Raw genomic sequence first — 20,489 nt, 5'->3', positions numbered from 1 at the left:
GTATTCCTTCGTTTCGCGTCACGCGTGAAATCTGTCTAAGGGGATGAAGATGGGAAGGATGGAGCGGGAAAAGAGAGAAAAAAAAAAGAAAACTGGGAACAGCAGGGAAAGAAGCTGTTTATTCAGCCGCGTGTTTATTCAACGCTTTGTTCCGCGCGTCGCACACGGACAATGGCCCGTGTCAACGTTCCAGTATGGAAGCAAGGGAATAATGATGTTCGCGGGAGAGAGAGAGAGGAAAGAAGGATAGGGGGAGGGGAAAAAACGAGAGAAATTATCGTAAGTAATAATAACGGGAACACAATTAAACATTCTTCGTCGTTCTAAAACGGAACGGAGGTATTCTAAAGAGACGTTCATTCTCTCCGATTTTAGGTATTCTCTGATTTTATAGAAGAAAGACTTTTTCATCTCTTTGTATTCTTTGTATTATTCAAATTCATTATTCGACGCTATAAAACTGAACATCAAAATTACAAGTATCATGTAAAGAGCTCCATTCGTTTTAATAAAGGATTCGAATTAAACTTCTTTTGAAATTGAAATTTGACTTTGTGTGGAGAGATTCGATTCCGTGGTGTGTGAACCCCGGAGCCACGGGGTCCACGTATCTTTCGCCACAGAATCGTTTCAATTCTTGTCTTGTATTTGCGACGAACGATGATCATATTTTAATCGAACGATCAAACGATTCGTTATAGTTTAAAATTACAACATTCAATCATAAAAGTTAAAACGATAAAACGAATAATTTTTCTCTTTTCCGTTACACCGATATTGATTGTTAAATTACGAAGGAAATGTCTGACACTTGATGAATGTTAGTTAACGGATCGATACTCCAAACGGGATTAAATCCACCGTCAAATAAGTCTTAGTAGTTGGGACAGGATCCATCACAACGCCCTGGGATTCCGTGGTAAAGTAATAATGCCACAGGCTACCGCGATGCCTGTAACTCGAAGCACGTGTGAGTGAAAAGGCAACAATCGACAGGGGTGGTAAAAGGAATTGCAGCTTCCATTCTAAACATTGACCTAAGACACTTATCTGGCTCGATCGATGGAGTTAATCCTTTCGTTCTTCCGATAACGAGGAAAGTGTCAAGGATTCTGTCGAAAATCAAGCAATCCTGAGAGAGTGAACGTTGTCTCCTCCAATCGAATAATTAATCTCGAATATTTCTAATTTTTTTCTTCTTTTTCTTTTTAGATTCATAGCTAAAAAAAATAATCGTTGTAATCGAAGAGATTATTAATTGAAAGGTGAATTAAAAAATGAAATTATACGTATAATCACGAAAACATAGTCGAAGAGATATACAGATCGAAGAAATAGTTGGATCCATTAATTCGAAAAACGAATTGCGGATTTAGCAGACAGGAGGAATCGCATTATAAGCCGGTTACCACAATTCGTGCAATTAACGAAATAAGGATTTAACATTGTTATCCTACCAAAAGCCGAATCGCTAATTAGTTACCAACTCTGAAGGAAACGTAGTTAACGTAATTGCGGATTATCGTTGCCTCGGATCTTTCCTCTTCGATGTTTTCCACCTCGATAATACGTTGATATCCTACAATTGATTCCTTCTACAATTATCATCTTTAAGAATCGATTCAATTGTAAAATAACGAGCAAACACCTAAACACGCTTTCGATCGCTATCGTTGTATTCGCTTCGAAGCGAGAAATTTAAATTTAATCCTGTTTCGCGAATTCCTGTTCGATAAGATTTCCAAGACGGATAATAAACCGAAACCCTGACCAAGTTTTCCTTCATCTTCTTCCCTCTTTGACGTCTCGAACTTTATTCCTTTTTAAATCCTCACATAGGGAGCGAATAAAAAAAAATCCATCCTTCATAACGAACGAAATACCGCAACGCGAAAACGCTGTATTCCAACTATAAGGAAAATGGATTTACCATGCTGAAATCTCGGTACACTCCATCAAAAGTTATGGGGAAAGTTTTCGGTACGAGCCCTAAGTTTCCAGGCCTATCTCCTTCTTAAAAAGCGCGACATTGTTCGACTAACAAAACAGGTATTTCCATGTCTGGATGTGAGGACGCGTGGTAAATAACAGTCAATGGCTGACAGAATGTTGTTACGAGAGCGAACCAACAGAGAGGCTTAGCCACAGGGTTTAAAAGGCAGCGATTTTCACTTCGATAAGAGAATGAATAATTCCGCACAATACTGGAGCAAGAGAGGGATCTCCTTTCTGCCACGAACTCTCTAGTCTATCAAAACTCGCGGAAAACTTGGCCAACCCTTCGCTAATGAGTTTCCCCCTCCCCTCTCCGTCTGTGTATAGCTAGACTTATCCTCCATCCTCTGTACAAGGGAGTTACAAAGCTATCGAGACATTCCACGGAATCCAGGCCACGGCGAGCTATTGGCAAACGGTGGGGGAGGAGGAGAGGACGAACAAAGATGCGAACGTCAGCGCGTCTATCGGCAGCGACCGCAAAGAGACGTCTTGTTGTCCGCAAATTAGAGCGCGCGACTCGTTTTGCTCTACAATTCTCTCTCTCTCTCTCTCTCTTTCTTTCTCTTTCTTTCTCACTTTCGAAAGTTGATTCTTTTTTTTTAAAAAAAAAAAGAAAGAAAGAAAGAAGAGAAGAGAAGAGAAGAAAAGGAAGACGAACGGGTTCGCCCTTTGGATCCTTTTGTGAACGCGATAAACTTTCGAGGGAGGATCGAATTTACGGTGTTAACGTTGTAACTATGAAATGTCTTAGGGAAGTTTGGGAAGGAACGGTTCTCGAGATTCTCTCTCGTTCTTGGATCACTTTTGTCCGATAAGAGAGATTCTTTTAAGGGAGGGATTCTTCTTGCACGGTGTAGCTCCTCGGTTGAGCGTTAAAAGAATTGTAAAAAATTTAAGAACCCTCTTACTTTGCGAGAGACTTGTCTTTTTTTACGTCAGAGAGATTAACCTTTTGTATATATATTGGATGAATAAAAAAAAGTCGTGAAACCTGTTAATAATCGGAATAATCGCGTTTATGGCGAATTCTCGAGATGAGAAGATAAATGATGTAAACGTGGAAGAAGTTTCGACGTATCGATTATATTCTTTTTTTTTTTATATAAATTTACATATTTACGAGTAAACGAACGTTTCATATTTTATATTACAATATCCTTCGTAATAATTTTTCAATAAACCTCATGTAATATCGGCGATTAATGTTTTAATACAGAATCGATATAATTTATATGTAAAATATATCGGAGCGAAAATTTATTTCATTCCCTTGTTTTCCAATTTATTTATAAATAATAATTAATTTCTTCGAGTGTTGTGTTTTTTACGATGTACATTCCTGTGAACAGGATTTATTTATTACGAAATATTTTCCTATTATATAATGCACGCGGGATACGCGATTGATCACAAATTGTTATCGTTTTTTTTTCTTTTACATGTATAAAACAAAACACAAAGGAAATATTATAATACTCTCGTATCATTAAAAATGAATTATTGGCGAAATTCTCGTCTTTTCAAAAGGTATCGAGCAATTTTTTTTACCCGTTTGATCGAACCCTTGTCGAACACCTGTCCGATAAGATACCGCAAGTAATTCCCCCTCGCTCGTCCGATCCAGATATATACGGAGGACACATCGATTATCCGATCACATAGCCGGGCAAAGAGATTCTATTAGTCTATCCGATTTTATACCAGACCATATCATTCTGCCTGGCCGTGCACCAGGGTTATTCCACTCCCATAACCGTATCCTAGAATCATATTACTTTCCCCTGGCCGTGTATCCGCCGTATGAGCGGTTATACCGCTTGCTCGCCTGTGTACCAGGGGATCATACTACTTATTTTGACCGTGCGCGCAGAGTTATTCCACTTATCTGGCCGTATAGCAGGTTATTCCACTTGTCCAACCGTGTGCCGGGATTATACACCCTTGTCTGACCAAAGCGTGACCTATTTCCCTTGGCCAACGTATAGCGTATATATCGATCTTCTCCCTATCTCAACAACCTATTATACACAAGACACGTATTCCTTTTTCCTGGATAAATTCCAAATATTTCCCGTGTGTGTCCCCCTCCCCGCCACCGCGAATAAAAAGGGAAATATTAATGTTACTTGCGCGACGTGTATCGATCCTTCGAGGGTGCGAGCGTTGCATTCGTTTCGAACACGAAAACCGATCCATTTTTATTTCGAGAAAGGAGAGGAAAAAACAATCCCGTTTACCGTAAATATCAAAAAAAAAAAAAAAAAGGAGGAGGACGGAGGTTGTTCGTGACGTAGATTATTTTTTACGAGATACAAAAATCTGCTCGCGAACGTGACATTATTGCCGCGGTATTATGGTAGGAAAAATATCGCATATTTTTTTTTTTTTTAACTTATATCATTGTATACTTTTATCAATCGAAAAAAAAGAAAAAGAAAAAAAGGATATTATTTCTACGTTTTCTTGATCGTTATGGAAGCCATGTGTAACGTTGAAGAAGAATGCTCGAAATAAAAAAATGTTTTCTCCATATATGACAAATGAAAAACATTTTTTTTTTCTACGGAAGCCACGTCCCTGGTAGATATACAATACGCTTTCGCGACACAAAGCTGCATTGATAGTCGACCCATGACGTTCGCCGCGAAACGCATAAATGCCTTTGTAACTTCACGCAAAGATGCCACACAATCCCATCGTGTATATCCCCCTCTTGATACGAGATTTGTTCCAAAATGTTCCACAGAGAACAAGCTTATTCCAAGAAGTTTTTAGAATTGATAATAATCGCTTTGAATATTTTTCGTAGATGTACTATATCTTTGGCTAAATATTTTCAAAATTTCGTTATTTCGCGATAGAATAAAAAATGTAAAAACTTTGTAAAACTTTCTTCTGAATAATCAAAGTTTATTTCGAATGATTGAAATCTTCTTGTTGTTGTTCCACGTCTGATGGTTACATCTGTATCCAGTCATATAATAGTCGTGTTTTCCGTTTTGTTGCCTTTGAAATTTCCATTCGAGTAACCGAGCCAGGCTGAAAGAAGCACGGTGAATCTTTCTTGGGTAGCGATAAACTGTAAACAACTTTTAGTCAATCTCGGTATCCCAGGGAGACCCTTTGGAGGAAGAAAAAGCAATTTTGCTTAAAGTTCGAAGCGTTTTCGCCGGCGCGCGGTCGGCTCAATCCTCGACAGTCAGGATAGTCAGGCTGTCTGTGTGCATGGAAAACTACTTGGAACTAACTTTGGGCAAACAATTTTTAAAGAAACGCCAACAAAATAAGATCCTTTCATCGTCCTAATTTCGATCTTAAGGAACCGTAACTTCCAACGATTCTTTTATACGCAAAATGCGCTCGAATATCTTTCCGCGTTCAAACTTGAAGACTCGTTGTTGTAATTGCAATGTTTTAATGTTTTAATTAATGTTTCCGTCCTTTTCTTCGCTCGTATTTAAACTTTGCAAATCGAATTAACTACCATTATTGCTTTTCTTATTCCTTTCAATCTTCAAAAACAATAAATAAACGTATGCGTCATGAAAAAATTTTTTATTTCATATGAATGATTGTGTCGTCGTTAATTTTCTTGAACCGTCAATTATATCTATATAAAATATTTTGTGACACGATATAATATGAATCGAAACGTAAAATTTGCCGAAATAAAATACTACAAACAAATTTGGGATCACGGAATAAAATCTGCAATGCACACTGAATATAAGACTGGAAGGGAATTAATTTTTATGCAGAACCTCTGTATCTCGTTTTTTCTCAAACCTCTTTAAATCAAAACTTTCCATAATTCAAAAATTTCAACTTCTCCCTTGAAATGCAAATTATCGAGCTGCATCCAAAGCTGCATTTTAATAATTTCATGGTTAATTAAAATTCAAAACTATACTTCAAATTAGTTGTTAAAAAAGAATCTTACGAGCCATAAAATCTATTTATACTCTGCACAAATGGCGATCCTCCATCCAATCGACAGACTCGAATGGTTCAAAAAATTGAAGGGAGTCAAATTAAAAATGCAAAGTGATTGATCTGATCTACGAATTATCGTAAGAATACTTAAGAAAATATAAGAAATCGATCGAAGGGAGTTACTCGACGACAGTTTAGAGGCCCTGATTCAATTATACGAGATCATACGGGCTGAACGAATTTCACGCGATTCGATTCGGATGATCCGCGCGATCGAATCCGAAACCCGATCCAATTCATCCCCGGCTGAATTTACTTAAACGACACCGAAGGAGGGATTAATCTAATCCGGCTGATTGGTTATGAGACTTATCGCGCGACTCCAACGTTTCGCAACGCGCCGATTTGCATATTCGCAGACGGCTCGAGGCTTGCGCTGACTCGGCTCGTGTTTCAAATATTAAGCTTGAGTTCGTTTTAGCGTTATACAACTTTGGACAACGTTATTATCATATCCTTTATTCGTGTAACGATCCTTCGATGCTCGATGAGGATAAACTTTACCTGGAAAATATCGTGTTTCTATTAGAACAAACTTGCAAACGGAAATTCGAAGCTTGCAGGGGGAAACAGGGGAGGAGGGAGATTCGTTAAATTATTTTATATTGTTTTATGTATAGGGAATTGTAATTCACGTTTGCAATTTCCTTTGAATTTATAAATGAATTTTTCAATTTTCGATATATCTCGAGTGGATGTTCAAATATTTGTTATTATCTTGAATGTTGATAGATTCTTGAAAGTTGGAATCCATCGTTTTGAAAAGTGTCTCTTTCGGTGCTCCAAAACGCATGAAAAACTCACACCTATTTTTCTCGATTTGGAAATCATTTGTACACAATTGTACACAAGTATAGAAAGATAGAATGCAGTTGTAAGGAGATTGAAGTACGTATTATCCTCCCCTCATCGGACAGAGAGTTAATTCACATTGTGCGTTGATACTCGAATTTCGATTTTCCGTAATCTTAATCTCGATAAACCGTATATCGAGCAGAATGTTCGAGAGAAAGGCAATGGGCAAGAAAATAGTGGTGATTTTCCTTTTTTTTCTCGAAAATTCTATCACACTCGACTCACAGGAGCACATATTCTATATATATATATATATCCAGAACCGAAAAATAGATCTCTCGACACGCCAGGACAATCTTATTCCGAGAAGAAAGGAAAGGAGACATCTATTAGACTTTGAATGCTGCTCTTGTCCGATCTGTAAAAAGGTCGATGTTTCGACGAGTTTATTTTCTATTGTCAAAGCGAATTTATGAAAATATATATATATATAAAAGAAAAGATTGTCGACCAATGAAAGATAGATCGAGGTGAAGTAATAATCGAGCTTTGAAACCTTGAAGCCTTTCTCTGAGATGTTATTAAGATAAAACGAATTGAAAAATGATTAATATATTTGATTAGATGTTATTTGAAATAATCACGTGTTAGTTTATTCGAATAGATAAATTGATATTCGGTTTTAAACTCGGAAATCAACCCATAATTCGTTATTATCTCTTAATTATCATTTTACAAGAATTAATTAATCTATCAATGAGTAGACAGTTTGTTATTCTGAAACGTGACGTAATCTCAATAAAAATCGTTGTCGATCGATACGTTCCACTTTTCCCTTTGCATTTCTGAAAATATAACGAAACGTGAGAGGAATAGTTAATGAAAAAAAAAAGAACGTGATGGAATATCAATAGAAATATCGGTATTGATGGGCTATGTGTTTCGCGAATAAATGAATTCGAACGGTGTAGTGCTCCAAGATATCGAAATCATTCGTGGCCTTCGAAGCATCCGCGATCCATGAATATTTCAACTCAGGTCGAGACGACAAACAAAATAACACAATTGTATATCCATTTTTGAGATCTCTGTCGAAAAAGTGTCCAATCATTTCGTATTCAGCAAAAAAAGAAATAATTGGTTTCTTCATTTTCTTGAGATTTCACACATCTTGAAAGTTATTTTAATTAATTTCTCTTATGTATAAAATTTTGATGAAGGGAGGATATGATATCGTTCGAATATAAATCGTATTCTGAAACAATCTCTTTTAAATTTCCTTTGCAATATTTGGATTATAAATGGAACCCTTTCCTTCCACGTAAGAAAATATATATAATGAGATATCCAAATATGTAATGAATCATGAATATTAAAAATATTTGACAACAAAATATCGCAGATACTTTTTAAAGAATTTTAATTTAACCATTCCAAAGATTCATGGCCACTTAAAATATACGTTTTCATTCGATCCTCCAAAAGAAGACCGTTCACAAAATTCCATCGTTTCCAAATTATTTAAATAGCATCAGAATCATACGATTCATAAAGATATTCAACATAGTTGGATACTCTCCAAGACATCGCTTTAATCCTTCAAATATCGTTCGTAACAGACACCCAAATCCTCGAGGATCCTCGCGGTATCTTTTCGTGGAGAGCGGAATCTTCGCAAAATTCACGGCACCGTGTTGAATTAACTTCTCCCCGGACGAAACCCTAAAGAACGTAAGATTCTTGCACCGTGTGTCCCATTTTAGCTCGAGATTCGTTCACACCCTATTTCCCTTTCACGAAGGAGAGAAGAATCCAAGAGTCTCGTCTGAACCAACACGAACGACTCTCGGCGAAATCTTGTCTGAGACGTTTCCAGATCGGCCGTGCGGCGAAAAGAGAGGGAGGAAGGGAAGATCGGGTGTTCCGATCTCACCCTTCGCTACGAGCCATCGAAAATGTAAAAGATTACCGAGTGGTTGTTGAACCAAGCCTCCAAGAACGCGGTATTAGCGGTGAATTGAATTTTCCGGAGATAAATTACATTTTGTTTTTTGAAAAATGTGTTGATTATCTTCTGCTTGGAAAGTTTGGAGCATTTGTTTTTTTTTTTTTTTTTTAGATACGAGTAAATTTTGTAAATTATAACGTAACGTAAGTATGGTTCAAAAAATTGGAATTAGAATAAATATTGAACTTTTCCAAAAAATGTGAAAGATGAAAAGGAATTTTCTACTTTTCTTTTGCTTTTGGATTCCATACAAATAAATATTCGTCGTCGAGTCATTTTGTTTTTTGCCTCAGAATGTATTAAGTGAAGTGATAAAATTTTTTGATAAAATGTATCCAAATGTTTGGAAAAGTTAGTTTTGCTCAGAAAAAAAAAAAGATGCTCCAAACATGCGAATAAAGAATAATTATTTTTACGTTTATTTTTCGAACAGAATTAAATTAAATATTTACCAAATTTTCATTGTTAATTATATACACATTTAATGAATCTCGCGCGAGTAATTTAATGTCTCTACTTATATTTGTGTTTATCGTATTCGGTAATGGAGAATCCACAATGAAATAGGATATTTACGCACGATAAATTTTATTACTTTAGAAATTGTTGATAATGTTTCCCATTCTGTACCTGTTAAATTTCTTTTATTTTCAGATAATTAAATTTATCGTGTGTAAAATATCTTGCTCTATTGTATTCCTTATTATCCGAATATAACGAACAAAAATGGAAAAAGAACTTAAAAACCTGTCTCATATTCCTGACATATATTTTAATTGTGTAACATTCCACTTATAAAAAGTTCTTTCATATCTAAAAAAAAAAAAAGAAATTATATTTAATCTTTAAAATCTTTTTAATTTTTAAAGCATAAAGTAATCCAATAATTCAAGATTAAAGATCACTTTTTTAAAAATTTTAGCATTAAAATAACAAGACCAATTATCCATAAATCGAATAATTGCTCGGATCTTCTTTCAGCTATTACTCCATAATCGAAACTCATTCGAATCGCAATAACATTAATAAACAAAGTGCGGATAAGAAGGGATTGAATTAGCGAACAGAAGAAAGAAATAAATGAGAAAAGGTATGATGACAAATGGAAAATCCGATAAAATCGAGAATATGCGAAATTCGAAACGAATTGGATCACCGTATTCATCGATGCGGCGTCAACGAAAATCCGGCCGAGTTGGCCTCTTTGAAAATTCGCGCATATGAAACCCGTTACACAGGCGAATATCGATTCCAACAGGCTCCGTTGCAACTGACACGGAATGCGTAAGAAACCCGTTTACATTATCGGCAATAAATGTCCCGCTGTTCGGAGAAATATTCTTCGGGCGCGGCGTGCATCGTTGCGCCACGATCGAGAATACAGATTATTGATGTTGACTATGGTGCGCGAGAAATTGGATCCAGATAAGGTATTTCATCATTGGTGAACAAATATTTGTCGATTGACTCGAAATATGATGGAGAAGATATTTTCGCATCAAGGTATTTTCGATATATTTGACGTAGAATTTAATATATTCAATAATGGGGACGTGTGAATGGAGAGATTTCCTATTCTGTGACGTCCAAAATGAATTTTTTCTTTTTTTTTTTTAAGGAATGTGAAAGATGAAAAAAAATCATCCGATTTTTTTTCTTTTTTTTCTTTCTTTTTGTATATGCGTTTAATAGAAGAGTCGCCAATTTTTGTATGATTGAAGAAATATGTATTTTTGTTTAGACTTGAAGTTTCCAATTAAGAGAAATTAAATAGTTATTTAATTTAGTACGAATATTCTTATTTCACAAGGTGGCTATTCTTTTATACCCAACACGAAAGATACAAATGGAGGGATCTATCATATGAATCTAAGATAATAAAAATATAGATAGATATGGATATAGATGGATATTTAGGGGATTTTTCTCCTATCATAGAATATTTGTAAGTTTCAATTCTCAGAAAAGTTTCAACTTTTTTTGTAAAAAGGTAAAGAGATACCTGTTTCAATTATCTGTAATTTAAATTCAAATTTATAATATTAGAAATTGCATACATATTTGGAAAATTAAAAGTATTTTTTTAATTTATAAAGAAACAAAAACTTGGTTATCTTTTTATCAGACGATGGTCGTGTACCAATCTCGAATAATACAGTAATATTTGTCAGTGTACAATGTATATACAAGTTGGTACACACAAGAATTTGCACTAACGCGCGTCTGCTCAGCAAGATACACATCCGATATAATCCAAAGGGTTAGCAAAACAACAGGGGCTCGTTTCGACGAGTATTCCACTTTCTTACTTGCACTTCCAATTTAGATCTTATTCCCTTATTATCTTTCATTTACCACGCGAATTTTCCCAAACCTTCGAATATTTGCACATGTTTTTCCTCTATTTACTGAATATATTTCTTTCCCCCTTATTGAGAAATTGTACTTTGTTGTATATAGATTTTGCTTCGCAGGATAAAAGCTTGGGGACAGACATTTTTTTTTAAAAATTTGGAATTATTGTTTTCTTGAAACGAGATTTTTTTATTCCCATAAGATCTTGTATATGGAAATTATTGTGCGATAATGTAAGAAATAATTTTAAAAAATAGTTAGATTACAATTCTATCTATCTCTTTCGTCGAAAATCCATCGAAGTAAATAAAAATCTGTATTAATACCTGTAATTATTTCTATTAAAAAGAAAATTGAAAGAAGATTCAATATAAAAAATTTTCATCGGTATTATTTACAAAGTGATCGTTTAAATTTCCTTAAAAGTAACGATCGTTCTTTTAATCACGTCACAAATTAATTCATGTAACATCGAAATTCAAACAAATTTTTCCCAAGATTCTTTCCACTGAATTACTTATCACCAAACGTTTCCCGATTTTTCTTCCAAGACAAAATATCACGCAACTCCGCGAGCAGAAACAATTACCGTAATGAGATATTCGAACGGTAGCGAGTAAGAAACAAGACAAGTTGTTGCCTGAGTCAGCTCTGTCTTTTGAAACGTCTTGGGGATAAAATGGAGAGAGTTGACTGGTCTTGTTTAATTTCGGAAAGTCGGCGAGTTAAACTACGCTTCGTCGAATCGGTGAGATAGATTTCGTGATTTTCGTGATTTTCTTTTCTTTTTTTCCGTTTTTTTTTTTTAATAACAATAATTTAAATTCTATGTAAACGGTATATTTCGTTATATCGATCTATTGGCAGATCTCGAGGCAGGATTATCCTATGCACATTAGGCAAATTCTGGAGGACACGGTGCCTCTCTCAGAGGGAATATCAATGCCACCTAACGTACTCTTCAAGCAAGCACAAACAATCAAATATTGGCTTGGTGGGTGTACCGCGATTGGCGCTGGAACACCGCTGATACAGTTCAAATAGTCTAAGTTACAAGGGGCAGTTAATCGATCCCTCTAATGTTGCATCTTGCGGTTCGTGTTTCATCATCGTGAGATTGCCAAGGAATTCGTCGAATAATTTAATTACACCACCGTTTTAAAACGAACAGGATTAAAATTTTATATAAAATAGAGGATTATAATTCTTGCAGATAGATGAATCATCATTTTAATTATATCTCGAGCTGATCGAAATTTATATTCTCAATCTCTTTCACACCCAAAAGTGTCAACAATAACTCGACAATCACATCATCCAAGAATTACTCGAATTAATAGAGCATTCCATTTCAGCATTCCACTTTTCATAAGATCATAAATATCGTCAACAATGTGCTGAAGAGGCGAGACAGAATCCACATTATCGTCATATTTCCTCGAGAAGCAACGATGAAGCAACGATATATATATATGTATATAATGCATTACACGCTCAACTATGATTTTGCAAGTAGTATTACAAAAGGTAATATCGATAAATGGCGCGTTTCCCTTCGTGTCATTTATCAGGATCACGAGGGGCATCAGCATCCCCTCGATGGGTCTCGATGTTCGTCGACGAACAACGGTCTATAATAATGTCGCCAGTCGATTTTTGCGACGGTAATTTTTCAATTACTTTTACCAGGATACCAATCCTCTTTTTTTTCCATTTTCCTTTTTTTTCCCCTCCCCCTCCTGCCAAGGGGTGCGGCGCTGCCCGTATCGATTTCAGATTCCAATTTAATGGCGTCGTGGTATCTGAGCCACGATCTTCCAATACCAATTTCGCGTTATCGGCCTCCGCTCGACGACGATGGCTTCCGTCTTGCCAGACACCATTCGCGCGATCCTCCAAAAGTCCCGAGGAGAAGGGACTCCGCGACTCTCAGAACGCGATGATGGCATGAGAAATTGAAGGGAAGGTCCAAGTGGTTCCAGCTCGATCCACGAGATTTTTGGGAATCCAGTTATTATTATTGCGGTGTGTTTTAGGATCGTGAACGCGATCGAAGAGAATTCCGGTATTGGAATATTTTTATACATCGGTGCAACAAATGTAATTCTTTTAAACATATTTTTGCAATTTGCAATCGTCGGAAAATTGTTCGCAAGGTTTTCCTCTTTGTGAGATTTTAAATTTTAAAAAGAATGTCGAGATATATACATCGTGTACCATGCAATTTTTAAAATCTAGATACGTTATATTACACGCGTATAAATCTAGAATTCCTAGAAGGTTGTTTTATCCGCGATTTTAGAATTCTATGCGAAACTGTATTTCATAAGTAGACAACTCTACAACTCTGAAACTTATTGTGTTAAAATTCCGCGTTCGCATTCTTCTTATAATTCTAAAATTCGAAACGAAATTTCCTGAACTCTTATCTTTCATTCATTTTCAATATTCCCCGCGTAATTCTTGAAGCTTGGAATTTTTTAAATTCCAAACCAGTCATAACACCATATAGTATAACCCCTCCACATTTATCCACAATTTTAAGTTCAAGCTGTGCGCACATCCAATGATTCTTAATTCCAACATCATCGATATCTCAAATATCTCAAATTGAGTGTTCAATTTTATTCTCGACTACGAAACTCGCCTCGAAATTCATATTGCAACCATCATCCACGATCGTCAAAAAATTTCTCTCGGCAGAGAAGACGAGCCAATGATAAACGCAGGATGGATTGTTTCGTGTTGCAGTTCCGCCGCACAAAATCGTGATCGTCGATGACTCAGGGATCGCACGGAACTCGATGGTGGGCCCGTACATGAAGGGCGACACACTGCGGCTCTACTGCGACGTGTACGGCGGTAAGTAACGTCACGTCGACCCTTTGTCCTCCCCCTTAGCCCTCGAGAGAACGTCCGGTCCAATTCGAAAAACGGGCAGAGATGGTGGTGGGTTCGTTGAAGCCTCGTTTCCAACCGGATTACGTGACGGCGAAATTTCGCGAAATGCGGCGGACAAACGCTCGAGAAATTCATTTTAATCCACCACCACCACTGCCCCTTATCGCGTAATATATATGTAAAGGAGATTGTTAAAAGGAAAGAAAAAAAGAAATAACAACGTTTTGGTAACGCGGTGACGGTACGTTTTTGAATTTTAAAGTTATGGGTCGTGACTCTCGTAAAGAGGAATTATATATATAAATTGTACGGAATAATATGATTATAGTCGTTAAAAATTTTAAAATTCTTATGAAATAACTTGTTTATTCCGCCGTGTTTTAAAATTATTCCGTTATTACTCGCGAGGATAGAGAGAGAGAGAGAGAAAGATCGTAGATTATTATAAAAAAGTGGGTAATTAAGAGACAAGATTCTATGATGTATCGTGTTTTTATTAAATTCAAAGCGCGTCTTTGTGTTTTAAAATATCCGGAATTCCTACTAATATTCCTTTCATCTCTTGTCGCAAATTCCGTTTAAATTATTTATTTCGAGGCGGATTAATTCTATCCTAATACTTGTGATGATAATAATTACAGCTTCGGATAAAGATAGATAAAGAATTCGTATAATATCGATCATGATAGCATAATATTCACGTAAAGTAATAAACACGTTTGAAATATCATATCGTTGCGATTCATTCTAATTCGCCGTCCCTCATTCGTAAACGAACCTCGCGATACAATCTCGATTTTTCTTCATAAAACCCATCATAACTGGAGGGAGGTTTAAAAGAACGATGATGAAACGAACGAACGAACAATCCATACGTTTCCACTCGACCGGAAATAGTAGGGGACAAAAGAAAACGAGGGGGGGAAAAAAGTCATCGCAATCAGAGGATCCTTTCAAAACAAACTATCGCGAGATAAAAATATCCTCGGTCGGAGAATACGGAATTGAGAGAAAGAAATAGTTTGGAAATTGGGCGTGGAAACGTGATCTTTTTTTCTTTTTTTTTCCATGGTTGCAGGTAAGCCGACGCCCACAGTGTCCTGGTACAGGGACGACAAACTCGTCAGCAACAAAACCGTGACGGTGAGGAACGGTGTTGCGCGGAACGAGCTCGTTATCAAAAATTTAGGAAGGAACGACGTACGCTCGACCCTCACCTGCAACGCGACCAATAACAACAGGTCGATACCCCTTTCGACCACCGTCTACGTCGACATGAATTGTGAGTATTACGATCGATAGAATCGAATGATTTAACAACGATCAAAGCAATATATCTCATTATTGGGATATTTTCGGATCATTCGGTTGGTATTTCGAATCTTTGTCCCGTGTATGAAGATGTGAAGTATGTATGCTCTTCTTCGTTCGCCTCGAGACTTGAGTCTCATTGTTTGAAGGATGCTCAAGGAGGCACGAGTCTCTTTTCTAGAGACCATTGTCGTTGCTTTTAATTGACGATCTTTTTACATCTGTTTACATTTTAAAGCAGTTATATAATGGTGTTCAATCGTAATATAAATTTTGATTTTATTGACAGTTACCGTTTTTCTTATTTTCATATATATTTTAGTGCTACAAGTAGCGAATATACATTACGATGCAAATAAGGAAAAGAGTAATTAATCTTGTTTAAAGACAAATTGTTGAAAATTCTTTAGAAATACTCGTTTTCTTCCTCCACAATTCTATAATAGAAGAATATTCTATAATATAATAGAATATAATATTACAAAACTCGAAAAAGATTGGAAAACAATGCTCCAATTGACTTTAGTTTCCTTTCAAAATCGAAAATCCATTGTCGATGTATTTATGTACATTCGGATTTTCTCCTCATTGTCGTCGCATGGCAATAGCAAACAATTTAAATCGTGTCGATCGTGATAAAAAAAAGCAAAAAAGAATCATAAATCGTTGAAAATACGTCACGTACAAGAATTGTTGTACAATCTGGCGTCAACAATATAGTTGATAGGGTGAAGTAGATTGTGAATTTCTCACGATGAATCGTGAATTCCTATTGGAAATGGTACGTACTTCTTTGCGATACCATTTTACTATCGACAAGCTATCGCTGCGAGATGTTTATCGGGATAATAGAAAAGCCAATGGCCACTTTTCTCCGTTCCACGATGCGGATTCGGAACAAAATACCATGTCAACGGACAGTGATGAAGGTGGATAACGAAGTTTCCCTCCTACTTCCATCTTATTTTCATACACACTAAGGGATAAGAATTTCCATGAATAATGAGATAAAAAACATTGATCTCTTCGTTGTTCCTTGAAAAGACGAAATTTCAATTTTCTCAGGATCAAAAATTTGTTATTTTTATAAAATTAATCATTGAGATTTCTTCCAACAATAAATTTAAATCTCTGTCGAGTCAAAATTTGAATAGCCAACTCGTCGCCAAAACCAAGACGATCGTAGATAAAGAACACGTTCTCGTTTGATTTGCATATCGAAGAATCTAAATTATCGAGAGTTAAAACGAAAATAAATAAATAAATAAGTATAAGTTAAAATCGCGATAAGATGAAAAGGAAGTAGCGCAAGGGTGTGAGGGTAATCCAACCTCCCCTTGAGAATCATCTTCTATTCTTTGCAAAAGAGAGGCCATTTCCCAGCCACGGTGCGTAAAGGAAATGGAGAATAAGTGGGCAAAGGCGTGGCCATTATCGGGATGAATTATAGTCCATAGAATCGCCCGATATCCCGACTTCCACGAGTTGGGGAGGATTATCTGTACAACTGATTTAAAATATTTCTCGATAACGTTCACGGATCAGGAAGTGACCATTCCTCTCACTGACCTCGACCGATCGGAGCTGACTCCTCACTTTTACCCTGTTGGAAACAAAAGCGAGAACTGATATACCGTTTATACCGAACAGGGGTGCTTAAAAGGAGATGGGGATGGTTAAACGGGATGATGGTCGATCATTTGATCGGAGAGGCAGATATTTTAGATCTCACATATTTTTTTCAACGAGGAGGAGAATGGCGAAGAAGGGATTCTCCTTTTTTTTTTCTTCGGATAATCTATAGGGGATGATGCAGTTCTTTTGCAGAGTGTGGATTAACGATTGAACTCTTCTTCTTTATATCTTCTTACATAGAATACTTTTTCCATGATTTTTTTAAGTATGAAAATTTCTTAAATTTAAATTTCATACGTCTAGTTCGATAAAAGTTTTTAAATATATTTCGAACGATTGATTCCTTGGTATTGGATATTGGAGAAAAAGATTCATGGAATATCGTTTGTCCCTCGACTGCAGGAACTTTTTTCCATCGTTAAATCGTAATTTCAAATATGAATTATTGTTCGTACGTTTTCGAAACAATTTTAATGTGGACATTCAACAGTCGTTGTCATAAACAACTATTATAAATAACAGTGTAGAACACCATTAGGCACAATTTTTGTCCACAATTCAACTTCTTTTTTCTTTCTCTTATATCTTTAACCTTTTTTAAAAATACACCCGATATATAATACATAATCAAACGTACGTTTAAAAATAGTAGAATATTTTGAGACCAACTGGAGCTCGAAATTAACGCTCCACCTCGTAAATTCGAAAAGGAAGACCTTAAGCCGAATCCAAGCACCTAATTAACAGCCAACTAGATCTCAAACTAGGTTACGCAAACTTTTCTATACCTTTTTTCTTTTTCTTTTTTTTTTTTTTTTTTTTTAGACAAGTACAACAGTGTCTTCCCTCTTTTGTTCAAATTTCCCATTTAGAATCTCTGAATAGAATTTGTCACGGACTTACGAACTTCTGAACAATCAATCGAGCCCGCAATCCCAACTTCTAACCGAATATCCAATACCGGGGACGATAGTAACAATTATTTGTGACAGGGCCGGACTGTTCCATCGATAGCGGTGTATTCGGCTAGCAACACGATGTCGATGGAACAACCAAGATGACTGGACCAGATTATCTTGTCTTTGGACGTAGCAAGTTGCGGGGAGAATCGTGCAATTTAGAGAGAATGGTGAAGTTTCGAGGCTGATACCCTCGTTTCGCGACGCTCTTAAGTTCTTAAACAAAGTTCGACCCTTATGGATAGTGGACACCGCGACGTCGTTTGTTCGAGAGTTTGTCGACGAGCATTCTGCTCGATTGTTTCGCTATTATCGTTCGTTGAGAACTCGATAGAAATTGAAATTGAACTGACTTTATATTTTTCCAACTTTGCAAGAACTTTGGAAACAAACGATATTTTTTTGTAGCTTTGAAACAAAAGAATATTTTGAGGAACCAGGGATATGAAGATATTGAGAATAAAAATTGTCAAAGAAAAAGTTATGTTCGATATTGTGACTAGTCTTTCATACAAAACAAGAACGTGTATTTAAAGATTTAAAATAAAGGAAAGGAAAAGTTGAATCTGAAAATTAATCACCGTTATAAATCAACCAAAGCGATCTACTTCGTTCATTGACAGAGATTGTGCAACATTTCATTTAAAGAACTACGCAAAAGTCCGTTAAGCAAAACGTCATTAAGAAATCTGCGAGCGAAGTTTGAAGAGAAAAATTTATTTAAAAATACAAAAATACAAAAATTTATTTAACATGTGTGATGTATAAATTGTAAAAAAATTCTCATAAAATTAACGAAGGAAGAGAGTAAACAAGATCACTGAAGGAACATTACGTCACACGCGACAAACCTAATTCTCAAACCTATTCCACCGAAACTCCTCCTTGAACAAATTTATTTAAATTTAAATAATTTAATTGATAAGAAGGATATAAGACTTTTCGAACTGATGCAAACAGATATCCTGACTCAGGAAGAATCATCATCATAATATTGATCATAAAATAATTGCTTTTCAATCCTGTCTCTGGTTCTAATTGTAATTAAAATGATAATTAATTTCAATATAATTCCATAAAAAGTAATAAATCAGAATTTTGTCTGCTTTATTTTTCAAACGTGATATTAAATATTCCATTTTACATTTTGTACGTTCGCACAAATACGTATCGCTCAAATTTCGAATAAACGCAATAATAAACAACAATTTAACAAAAAAAGACTGTTCCAAAACGTTTTGTATTTTATCCATGATAAAACAAAGGATTTGAAGGAATTACGAATTAACAAGTTGTACCTGAAAAAGATAAAAAATTCTAGAGAATGATCGTAGAGAATTTGCATGCGAAAATTTCTTTATCCGGTGAAATATGACGAAAGTAAAGTACGAAACCTTTAAGAATATGGCACAATTAAGAGAGTTGTGAATGACTTGTTCTCAAGTCACCGGAAAGTTGTTCAAAACTCGTCAGTTACGTCGACTGGAGACTCATTAGAAAGTTGTAAGATAATTAGGAGTAATAGTAAGGAAGCCCTTAAGAGGCCGCATAATCTCAGTCTCACGTTCATACATACATACATATATAAATACAATTTTATCAATATCGATGAGAACGAATCTTGATGGCATTCGTCCAATAGTTGTTCACGTCGTTGCCATTCGCTCTCGTATGTGGAAATTCATTACGAGATCTCATCAGACAGATTCATCAAAGGGACGGTGTGACGATATACACAGTCGGGATTAGCATCGTCGGTATCAGTATCACCGAGCGGATCTTTGACGAGAATGGTTGCGGCATCGGGTGAACCGCCCTAATGAATCCGCAACACCGGTGAGATCCGAGATCCGTGAAACTTCCGTCTCAAAGATCATTGTTCCGTGATACCAAACGCGACGTTTACTTTAATTTTCTCTCATCCATCTTGAAATTATGTTACGAAGCGAATATCGATCGATTCAGATTCGAAGGAGAGTAAATTTGTTGTATGGAGATGGAGATATGTGTTCTTATTTTAAGCAATTCAACGTAAGAAAGAAAATATTTCTTAACTCCAAAACTAATTATGCGGTGCGATATTTTTTTAGAGTGAAATTTAAAAAAAAAAGGAAGAGAAGGTAAAAGGCCAACCGTTTACCGTAACGGCCCATTTTAAGAACCTTCGCGAGCAGTTTATCTCGAATTCACTCGTAAAAACTTTTACCGGTTTTAATCTTGGCTATCTCGCTCGCTGCAAACGTTGTCTCTGGTTAACGTTGCCCGCCAACGATAACTCGTAATTTATTTAAATCGAGAGAAAGAGGGAAATTTTTGAAGGCGAGGGATAGATAAGGGTAAGTTTTCGCGAATCTTTATTTGCTATTTCCGTTAAATTTCCATTAAATATGATTGTGGTCGCGACAGATCGCGCCAAGAAGACCATCTTTTAATCGAAGGTTCCGGGTGCTCGATTCGGTCACCGCTTTCCTCTCGATTCTTCGCATTAAGGCACCAATTCAATTTGGAACGATCGATTGTACGAGTAATTGAGA

At 36.0% G+C, this 20,489-nt stretch overlaps 1 protein-coding gene and 1 long non-coding RNA gene across 7 annotated transcripts in view; one reads left to right on the top strand and one right to left on the bottom strand.

The window, feature by feature from the left end:
- LOC114577355 (uncharacterized) overlaps positions 1–20,489 on the bottom strand; it is a 96,527-nt gene that overhangs the window by 45,488 nt on the left and 30,550 nt on the right. The gene's annotated exons all lie outside the window — the stretch shown is intronic.
- LOC107996525 (neural cell adhesion molecule 1-like) overlaps positions 1–20,489 on the top strand; it is a 245,986-nt gene that overhangs the window by 196,702 nt on the left and 28,795 nt on the right. Inside the window, exons 4-5 of the mRNA XM_062074672.1 lie at positions 13,901–14,011; positions 15,129–15,332. Of these exons, the coding sequence (XP_061930656.1) occupies positions 13,901–14,011; positions 15,129–15,332 (315 nt within the window). The remainder of the gene's footprint in view (positions 1–13,900; positions 14,012–15,128; positions 15,333–20,489) is intronic.

This window comes from Apis cerana, linkage group LG5, assembly GCF_029169275.1.
Source record: "Apis cerana isolate GH-2021 linkage group LG5, AcerK_1.0, whole genome shotgun sequence".
NCBI lineage: Eukaryota > Metazoa > Arthropoda > Insecta > Hymenoptera > Apidae > Apis > Apis cerana.
This window is presented reverse-complemented; position numbering and strand designations above follow the sequence as displayed.